This window comes from Sylvia atricapilla, chromosome 4 (assembly GCF_009819655.1).
Source record: "Sylvia atricapilla isolate bSylAtr1 chromosome 4, bSylAtr1.pri, whole genome shotgun sequence".
Classification (NCBI taxonomy): domain Eukaryota; kingdom Metazoa; phylum Chordata; class Aves; order Passeriformes; family Sylviidae; genus Sylvia; species Sylvia atricapilla.
The window spans coordinates 14719298-14730376 of NC_089143.1; the positions used below are offsets into that span (position 1 = coordinate 14719298).

An 11079-nucleotide genomic window follows, 5' to 3' on the forward strand; every position below is an offset into this window, starting at 1 on the left:
GGCGGCGGGGCGGCGATCCCGGCGGCGGGGCGGTGATCTCGGAAACGGGGCGGCGATCCCGGCGGCGGGGCGGCGATCCCGGCGGCGGGCCGGTGATCCCGGCGGCGGGGCGGGCCGCGGGAGCCGTGCCGGGATCCCTGGAGGAGGCCGCGGGAGCCGTGCCGGTGATCGCTGAGGCGGGGTGGGCCTCGGGAGCCGTGCCGGGAGCCCTGGGGCGGGCCTCGGCAGCGGGGCCGCCACAGCCCCGAGCCCGGGCGAGCGCGGGGAGGCGGGTCAGCCTCTTCCCGCTCCGCTCACTTATTATTTAGTACTAGTAAATAAAGTACTTTGGGGGTTTTTTTAAGCCCTTTTGCCATTTGGAGAGAATTTTTTTAAAAAATCACTGTGAGACGAGTGTAACTAATAAAGACTGAATTCCTACAACTCGTGCCTTCCTCACTTCCTCCCTTCCCCATAAAATCGGAGCAGCCGCCAGTACCCAACTCCTCAGCAGTAAGCTCCTTACCGTCCAACACCCATCAAATCAGACAAACAGCTAATCCTAAGGACAAAATTGTCACATTATACAAATACATGGTAAGGGCTATGGTAGTTCACTCAGTTGTTTTGGGGTCGGTTTTTTATTGTTTGGTACCAGTATTGATGTATAATAAAGGAACTGTCACTTAATTCAATCACGTTTTATTCTGGATGTTAACACTTACATTTTTAGAAAATGGAACAAAAGGCAGACAAAAAAAAAATTAGCAACTATGCAGCAGCAAGAAAAGTCATGTCTTTTTTTTCTTATTCTTTACTTTCCTCTTGGAGAATATGGCATGTTTCATAGCTAATCTTTTACAGATCCCCATTTTTACACTCTTCTGATTCTTCTGCCTTTTCTTTTTGTCAGGTCTGTAAAGCAAAAAAAAAAAAAAAAAAAAAAAAAAAAAAAAAAAAAAAAAAAAAAAAAAAAAAGAACAGAGAGATTAGAATAAAATGAAGAACACACTTTTCTCTACAAATACATTTGCTAGTATTTTAAATAAGTATCTGCATTTTGTGGCAGTATGCGATGTACTGTCACAAAAAGTACAACGAACATTCCATCTCAAAATGTTATGATCTTTCAACTTCACAAAAATGTCCATTTTATTGCCAATACACATTCATTTTATGTATTTATTCAGCATTTAAATTTACACAGATACTGAAAACAAGAAACTCACTCACCAAGTAAAAGAAAGCGCACACAGAGTTTCACGCTGAATGTAATGCATGAATATATAACAGAAAGGCTTTGAAGAAAGAACATGAAGTTTAACACCATTAGGAAGCATCCTGCAATTAATACAGGACCTAAATACAACTAACAAGTGGATTGTTTTCTGTCTCTGACAAAAGATGTCATAATGCAAAATGCTGAATAATTATAACAAAACATACAATTTTTTATTAGAAAAAGAAATCTAAGTTATCTTCTGCAATGAATCAGCAGAAGAATTAACTGATGGCCTCAAAGTACTAAAACCATTCTGGTACAAATGACAGAACAGTAAAAAACAGAAGAAGTTTCATGAAATTCTTTTAGCATTCTTTTTAATTTTTTAGCAGAAGAAAAAGAAACATTAAGAGATGGAATTTTTATGAAAGATATATAAAATGAAACATTGCTATTTTTGTGTCTAATACTCCCTAAGCAAAACCTGGTTTAGTATCAGTAGGACATGAAGCAATACACCTCTTCCCATCTGCCATCCAGCAGGCACCTGGTGAGTCTCTGGATACTGATCCAGGAGAGTGATTGTCTGAGTGTCACTGTGTAACATAGGTACAGCTTCTGGGAGGGACAATCTGCTTTTTATTGCTACAGCCATTCCTATCCAGAATCACAGAAAAACCCATTACTCTGGATAGGAATTTATAAAAGTGCAATCAATTATCCTGAACTGGAAACACTGAGCCATCTGCTGGATCATCTCTTAGCAAGTCCCCTTTCCGCTTTTCTGTTACTTCCATCTGAAGACAACCACACACCATTTACTTGGCTCTCTGATACATACAGGTATGTGTATGTACAGTGTTGCTCTGTATATAACAAATGGACAGTCATGGAAGAATAGAAGTACTCAATGTGACCTTCACTAATGGTGGAGATTTAGATCATACTACAAAAAGCACCTGAAATACCAAAAGAAGAATATGCTACAACAAAGCCAAAGTGAAGCAATAAAACCATTATAGTGACTCTTTTCTCTGCCCTTCCATGAGGAATTCAAATAAAAGTGTTCCCTTACTGCAATTTTCAGTCATCTTGACAGAGCTCCATTCATCAGTCACCAAGTTTGCAATCCATATAAATCAGTTTTGAAAGAAAACCCACAGACCGGGAATTGGGAGCCCCAGTGAGTGACCTGCCTTTTATCACACCCTCCCTTCAATATGTATTCCCCAGCAATGCAGCAAGTGGGCAACAGTGAAAGCTGACATCAGCACCTAAGGCAAAAACCTGATCTTTTTCTGAATTGACTCATCTCATCTGAATGCTGTGTTTTACTGCATTAGTGCAATATCACACTTACTGAGAGGCTGCTCTGGCACGGGAGAGGCTGGGACAGGCACTGCGCTTGTGACCGGCCTTGCCACAGACGAAACAGCCAACGTCAGTCTTCTCACAGCTGTGCTTTTGAAGAGTGCAGCAATTGCAATTGTTACAGTGAAACCAAGCTGCAAAATATAGAACATGATCTATGATCTTGGAAAAGTTTGAAACCAACATTCTGAAACGAAGCTTTAATTATAGGCCACATTACCAGGTTTTTAATTCTGGATTAGCTTTACAGAGATGGATGTAGTCCCTTCCTGGTCCCTTATCACATTACTAGACATACTGTGCAATAATGACTGAATTATTTTGCCATTAGAACTTTTATCCTGTGTGTTCATCTTCAAAAGAAAAATAGTGCAGATGTTACAATGTACTTCTAAGTTTAGATTTTTGTAACAGTAACAAAAATAACTGCTTCAGCTATTTACACAGAGGTATAAATACAACTAAATTTGTGCATGAAAAATAATTTTATCATGATTTCTCAAACATTTTAGTAATTGCCTAGTTGTTTATGAAATTCAAAGTTTGCAAAATTAGGAAACACTTACAAGACAAATGGAAATATTTCTCTTTTGCCATGATAAATATAAGTGGGATTTAGTGTGCCTTGACAAGAATTTATTACACTTCCACACACTGCAAGTACACTTAAACTAAAGAATAGCAACTTGTGTGAAATTGAGACTTTTCATTTATTCTATGTCTCCTGAATTACCACATTTTACCTCTTTCACAGAGTATTTTCTCTTCTAGTTTGGAATCTCAGTTTCTTTGGACTAAGTACATTTAGAAAATATTATTCTGTACTTACAGGGTTTTACACACTTTTTGCAAAGAACACAATGCTTCCACCGTCTGCCATCCTACAAAAGGCAAATAAATGATTTTGTTTATTGAACCCCCCGCTGACTCTATCTTAAAACAGAACTAATCAGGTATGGTCCCCACTGTTTACAGGAACAACTCCTCTGTAGGAAGGACTAACTCAGAAACAACAGTCCTGAGAATCTGTGAAAACCACAGACAAAATTTTGAAATTAGCAAGTTCTACAGCTTCAAAGCACAAGAAAAAAAAAGGATGTGTCAACAGAGCACAGCTGGGTAAGTTCTGGTCTATGTGGCAAGCAGCAAACTTGTCTTGTCCTCTTTCCAACACAAAGGAATTAGGGAAAGAGAAATTAATTCCCAGTGGGTTATGGAAGATGCACTGTGAAGGTAATAATAAGTCTATGAAACTGAACTGCTGTGGGTTTCCCATGGACTCAATATCAGAACAGCCTTTTACCAAAGCAAGTATTACAGAGGTTGTTATCTGACTACTGCTAAAACTTCCATTCAGAAAGAAGTGGAAATACTTACTTTTGATGTACATGAATTGCATATCTCACAGTGCTGGTTACCAGAACTAACGTATCGCTGACATACAGTGCAAAATCTGGGGAAAAAGATGTACCAGTCCAATATTTGCACACAAAACAATTCATTTTATACAACCTTAACAACCTATATAAGAACTGCAAAATCACTTTGTTGAACTAAAAACGGTATATTTGCTGCATAAATGACCACTTAGGCCACTTACACATGGAACATCCACACAGTAAAATTCAAGTCAAATTACCAACAGTATCAGTAGTAAATGAAACTAAATTCCTCTGTCCTTAATGCTGCTCTTACAAGTTCATTTTTTTACTACTGTATTAACAGCTGATTATCAGACATAGCTGTAAATGCCTTATAGATGTAGACAATATTTCCTACAGACAAAATAAGGAATCTCATCATTCCACACTAGAAAATTTAAATGTCTTGTTAGACATTTCAGCTCTCCTACACATTGTTTATATAATATGCAACTTCAGAATGAGATAGAAAAATGTGCTCTCACGCCTGGCATCCAAGTTAGTCATGACACTACCAAACAGCACCACCTCAAGCTCCTCTGGAGACTTTATGCCCTAATTAAGAAAAAAGACACTCTTTTAGAAGTCACCTGAGCATTAATATATCTTACCTATATCCCTCTTCTTCAGGAAGCACAATCATACTTGGGGTAAGGTTCGTGAAAATACGGACAGGAGACTGTCTACGACCTGTCTTGCCATGTTTATACAGTGCATGATTATCATAGTCTACCTAGAAAAATAAAACCATAAAAAAGGGTCTTAAACTGAATGCTAAGCACAGGCAGAGCTATTTACACATTATCTTTATAAGTGACTTATGGAATGGTCCTATTTATATAAAAGACTCCAACTCCACATCAGATTACAAATTCTACATCAAGTTTTTTGTCTCATTTACTTGTAAATTTGTACAAACATAGTTAAAAAGTTGCAAATCCAATTAGCCTGCTTTTTCCAGCAATGCCTTCAGAGACTTCCCACAAAAGCTCTCAGCTCTGAACACTTGCAGGAATACAGAGTCTAGCCTAGCATGAGTTTTCTTCAACAAATTTTCATTCTACAAGACACAAATACATTGTTCAGAACATCAATGTCAAAATTGATGCAGAGCTGTTACTCGAAAAAATAAACCTTTAGCATCATGAATATCCATGGCTGAGCCCTCAAAACACGCTGAAGTCCGTGTACTTGAACTATGCACAGAACAGATGTAACACTGAAGAAGGTGATGCCAGTTTATTGCTTTATCACTGACAAGTTCACTTAAGTAATTCCAAACACTTCCATTGTTGTAATTGTATTCTGATCCCAGAAGTTTTGGAGATAAAAGACCTTAATTTTTTAATATATATGCATTTTTTTTCTAGGGCTGGGCACTACCCACTGACATTTCAACATCTGCAGAAAATGAAATAAATACTCTTCATCAAGTTACCTCTCACCTCTGCAACAAGCACCTGTCAGAATTAGTAAAAATGTTGTTATACTGAAAGTCTGGCAGAAGAAACGAGTTCATGGATAAATGACAAGTCAAGTTGAAGATACAGAGGAGGAACATGATCAAGTTACCACAGATATGACTAACAGAAATGCAGATTCCAGGCTTCATATGAGCAAGGCTCAGCTACAGAGAAGCATTGCCATTGTACCTGCTTTCACTCACATTCCCCTTCACATTGCACACAACTGGTATTTAGCAGATTCACTAGGTTCAGCCATACCTGGTAATCCATCATACTGAAACTTGGGAAAAAGTCAAGAATGCGAGACTCAAAGAAGTATGGAAAGATCCAGAACATGGGCATCTCTTTGTTATCATGACCTAGTAATGAAAAGACTTTGGTGTACATAGGAAAACATAGTACATGCAGGATAAAAAATTTACAGTGAACATTCCAAAAACATAGACATGGATATGTACATCATGTTGGGCAGAAGAAATAGTTCTCTTAGGCATATTTTCCATGTGGAGATGTGAGTGCCATGTAACTGAACTCTTGACATAGACTGAGATTGCTAAAAAACGGGACTGGTTTGATCGCTTATTGTTCTCTATCATTAAAGTCCATTTTAATTGCAAAGTAGATTTGGAAAAGAAAAAAGGGAAAAGTTTTTGAGACAGACTTTGAAGATTAGGCATTACTGAACTAAAAATATCAGGAGAATAAATTAGATATATGGTAGTTCATCTTTAGAAATTATAACATGAGTGTGCTCACAGTTACCTGACTAGCAAAAATCACTTACAAAGCTATTTTTGAAATCACTTTATAAGTGATTAAGTAAAAAAGAGTTATAAAGAAGTTATTAAGTAAAAAAGACTTAAAGTGATGTTACAGCACAAGCCACTCATCTGGCTGTAATACATACCTCCTTTTTCTGTTTCACTCCACATTGCCATCAGTTTTTTAAAACTAGAAGCCAGTGCTTCCACTAGACCTCCAAATGGGGGATCAGTTACCATAATGACTCCTTCACCATTCTCTTCACACAAGAATTTCCTGCAAGTTTCACACGCAGTCTGTAAGAAACAGAAGTTAATTTCCAGAAATAATGATTCAAGACATGTAAACATACTGTCTCTGGCAATAAACTGATCGCTTCCAACTTTGGAGATGGAAGTTCCTTCCCCTCTTGTGGAGGCAAATTTCCTCTTGAGGAGCATTAAAAAAAACCAACAAAACAAAAACCCACACCTAGATCTGAAGGACTGAAAGTAAGTGCCCTGTTCAGCTAACATATAAAAACATTCCTGAAAATCAAAGAGTGAGACTTTCAGTAGTTCTCTTCCACTCAATTTATTAAATTTATGCTAACTCATTTTGTTTACATGTCTTAATTGCTGCTTTTATTAAAATGTTCTTAATTAATTAATGATGTTTTCTACTAGACTACTCATGAGTTTCTTACAAAATTTTGCATCAACATGCACTTTTTTAGCAAAGCACTCAATAAATATTTGACCTTACCTCTCCTCCAAAAAAATGGTGATTGAACATGTTGTAGTGGCAGAATTCATCCTCTGTGTAAAATTGTGAATACCTGTAAAATAATAGTAGAAAATAGATAGTAGATAGTAGTAGAAAAATATAAATTACTTTTTGTCTATCCTAAGGGGTATTTAGAGGGAATACAGACCTCAAGAAAAACATCATCTTTGGGTTCTGATTACTGACAACGCATACCAATACTGAGAAATTATTAAGTACACTTACTTTTCTCATCAACTGGATGTCATGTGTGTATGTGTACAGGAACAGAGATGCAGAGACAAGAAAGGGAAAACAACCACCAATTTATCTCTTAAAGCAGTAAGAATACACATCTTTATATGTTCTTCAGATACATAAACGTTTTTTAAAACCTACCTGAAATCAATATCTAGCAGAAGGCTTCTAACACCAAATTGTTCTTCTTGTGATGCTTTTGACTGGATCATTTCATGAAGCCTGAAGAAAAATTGGAACAAAGAAATTGAACACATAATCACTGACTTCAGAAATGATTTTGCAAGACAAGAATGGTACTTTACTAATGTAAATCAGAGAGAGAAAACAGAGTAGTCTAGACCTGGGCGATTCCACTTGGCCTCTACTTAGTAAAGTTAAAAAATAGGTTAGTCTTAAAACATGAGAAGTCAGTGGAGCCTATAGGATCACCTCACACAAAAAAAACATAAGGTAAGAAACTCAATGTTGCTTCCACAAGTACCAATGAGATCTGAAGTGTGTCTGTGTGTTATCTGCAGTGCTGCCACAGTCTTCCCTGGTGTCTTTTAAGTTCAAAGCTAGACCCCACTAAATGTTTGGATAATCCCAACCAAATACAGCATAGTGAACCCCTTATTATGGGAGAATCATTGACCACATAATCATTATTAAGTTGTACAGTTTTGAGAGAGAAATATTATTTGAAAGTGTCACAATTCTCATTGAAGTACCTGGGTGTTCCAACAGAGAGCACTCGTCTGAATCCCAAATCTGTAAGGAGATTCAGTAGGAACTGGCAACTTCTGTCTGCAAATAAATACTGTGCATTTGTTTTTTTATTCTCCAGTGGATATAGAAGTTGACTTGGACTTTTCAGCTGGGCAGTGGTGATATCACACAGGAACTGGTGATCTGAATGTTTTTCCCATTCTGCTGGCAATAGCAGTTGCTGGCATTCCTGGCAAAACCTCCTCTTTGATGATGGCAACAGAACAAAATTCTTGTACCTTTGAATACAAAAGACAATAGGGAACAAAGTTTGAAAAAAGCCTCTTTCAAAGATAGGAAGGGGAGCTATGGAGGGCTTTTTTATATTTTAGAAGTTCTAACATTTAAACAGACAATGCAGTTTACATTGCTCTCACAAAACTCCAGGAGAATATAGCATTATTTATAAAAAAAATATTCAAAGTACACTTTGAAATGCATAAACTGTTGTCACCAAATATACTGGGAATCTCCATAAAATAAATGGATTACATGATGAAGACTCCATCAACTATCAGCAAAGTCCTGTATGTTTATATACAAAAATTCAGACAACACTTTTTATTAAGTTACCTTTGCTTCTTTTCACAATGTTAAGCCTGTTACTTTTGCAGACTAAAGTCAGGGATAATTTTTTTTACCACAAATTGCTACTGACCTCCTGCAAGCACATTATGAGCACTAACATCATGACTATAGTTACTATTACATGACTATAGTTATTATTACATATAATGACTATACATACAAAAAAAAACCCCCAAACCCACCAGTTCCTGGGCTGAAAATACCGTGCTCTAGTTAAATGTTTCATGCCATTTCTTTTCCATTGCCCTACAACAGTCCTTATTTGTCCAAATTCCTCTTTTCATATTTTAAAAAATCCTGAATGCTATCTCTACATTCAGAGTACTTGAATCTGTACTACTACATCCTTACAAATATACAGAAAATATACATTAACTATACCTGTCCACATTCTGTCTGTGTGTAAAAGAAGGCTGATGACTTCTGTTATATTCTTCACGTGCTGCAAGCCTAGTTTCTGACACCTGTAAAATTTTTATATATGAAAAGTTACAAAATTAACAGCTACTGCTGTGTGTACATCAAATCTCAACATTTAAAAAAGGGTGCATCAAAGGTCTCATGCTTTAGCTACTTTGCAAGGAAAAATAATCACATTTGTTGTTTCAGAAGAACAAGTACACCTGCAGCACAGGGGGATGCTGCAAAACAACACAAGCTCTCTCTCAACACTCTCGCTGTGAGTTTAAACTGTGCATTTCATTCTCTTATCACATATAATACTCAGAGAAAAACTCAAAAGGTGATTATGAGAAAGACAGAAAGTCATCCTTTCTATTAATGTGTGCCAGCAGTTGTGTTCCCTCTGAAGAACTATAATCTGACCCTGAAAAGCTGATGACAACAGAAACGTTGCACAAGTCTTCTGTGTGAAATCATTTTCAAAACATGACAGCTCCTTGTCATAATCTGCACCTGAGTATTTAACATTTCAGTCTCACATTCTTCTCTGAGTCTTCTACTTTGTTCCTACAAAACAAGTAAAAGACTCAGAGAAGTCTTCTTCAGAGAACATATTCATGGTTTCACAACAGTTTCAAGACATTTGGTCAAAACTTACAGAACTGTTTTGTTTTAAAAGAGGAGACAGTAAAAGGCAATACAAGAAAGGACATCATAATACAAGTGATATTCACAATGAATGACAAGGACAAATTGCTGCAGATATTTGAGATTACTGAGCATCATGCCGAGCTCCACCATCTCAGCATTCTGTATACCTCACTGTTGTTTGTATCCAGTAGATTTTCTCTACCTTAATTAGGGGAAACAAGGGCATCTTGAGATCAGAAGTACCTAATTTTGTTTGACATTGCATAGCATTGGCAAACTTCCTATATATTTTGCCAACAGAATAATAAATGCCAGGTTTGCTCAAAATGTACACTTGTAAGCTACACTTGAAACATGTTCTCCTGACAGAAATAAGTGCTGAGCTAAATATCAACTATTACATGAAGTTTAGAAAATAGCACTTAAAAAGAGATTTCCACCATAAAATATATTTTTACAATTGTTAAATAGAGGGGAAAATCGCCACTGTTTTATAAAACCATAGAATGATTTGGGTTGGAAGGAAATTAAAGATCATCTAGTTCCAACCCTCCTGCCATGGGTAGGGGAACCTCCCACTAGATCAAGTTGCTCAGAATCCCATCCAGCTTGGCCTTGAACACTTCCAGGGATGGGGCATCCACAGCTTCTCCGGGCAACTTATAATCTCAATATTAACAGAATACTAAAACATAACTCAACTATATTAGCTTCTATGGGCAACTTTTCCAGTGCCTCACCACCCTCACAGTAAGGAATTTCTTCCTCATATCTCATCTAAACGTATCCTCTTAATGGTTAAATCCATCACCCCTTGTCCTTCCACTACATGCTCTTGCAAAAATCCTGTCCAGATTTCTTGGAAGCTCCCTTCAGGCATTGAGAGGCTGTTGCAAGATCTCCCCGGAGCCTTCTCTTCTCTCAGCCTTTGCTCACAGAAGAGGTGCTCCAGACCTCTGATCACCTTCGTAGCCCTGAGCCTTTAGCATAGCCTTAAGCAGTGCTCTTACCTTCTCATCTTCCCACTGAAAAAAGTTACAATCCTTTCTATCCCTACAAGCCGAACAAGCATAGAATCTTCTTCCTTCCTCTTTTCCTTGGCTGGTCTTCACAAACAGAAGTGCGGGACCTAGGGACAAACGCGAGGATACGATAACACAGGGAACGCCCGCAGATCTGTTTCAATGCTCCGCTGCAAGAGCCGAGCTTCCAGAACGAGGCCTTCGCAAAGGCTGCTGCAAACCGGCCCGCGCCGGGAGCGCAGCGGGAGCCCAGCACAGGGACGCTCGGGAGGTGCTCCCCGGGCCCGGCTCACCGTGAGGGCAGCAGGGCGCGCCGGGCGCCGGCCCGAGCAGGGCGAGCGCTGAGGGCCGCGGCCGCTCCGGGCCCGCCGCCGCCATGGCTCCGCCTCCTTCCCGACGGGCAGCGCGCGGCGCGGGCGGACGGCGCCCCCCAGCGGAGCGGC

General features: G+C 38.6%; 1 protein-coding gene across 2 annotated transcripts; it reads right to left on the reverse strand.

Annotated features, from left to right (window-relative positions):
- Positions 1-665: 665 nt before the first annotated feature.
- Positions 666-11029, reverse strand: ZCCHC4 (zinc finger CCHC-type containing 4). 2 transcript variants are annotated; one of them, XM_066317153.1, is made up of 13 exons: positions 10930-11029; positions 10625-10743; positions 8943-9025; positions 7937-8212; positions 7365-7445; positions 6966-7038; positions 6367-6517; positions 5718-5818; positions 4605-4726; positions 3950-4025; positions 3402-3453; positions 2562-2706; positions 666-894 (listed from the first exon to the last, which is right to left on the reverse strand). In XM_066317153.1, the coding sequence occupies exons 1-13, from the start codon at positions 11012-11014 to the stop codon at positions 771-773; spliced, it is 1488 nt and encodes a 495-aa protein (XP_066173250.1). In that variant the 5' UTR covers positions 11015-11029; the 3' UTR covers positions 666-770. The 2 variants fall into 2 exon arrangements, with proteins under 2 accessions (XP_066173250.1, XP_066173251.1); XM_066317154.1 differs by lacking the exons at positions 8943-9025; positions 10930-11029 and having other exon boundaries at positions 10625-10897.
- Between the last annotated feature and the right edge of the window lie 50 nt (positions 11030-11079).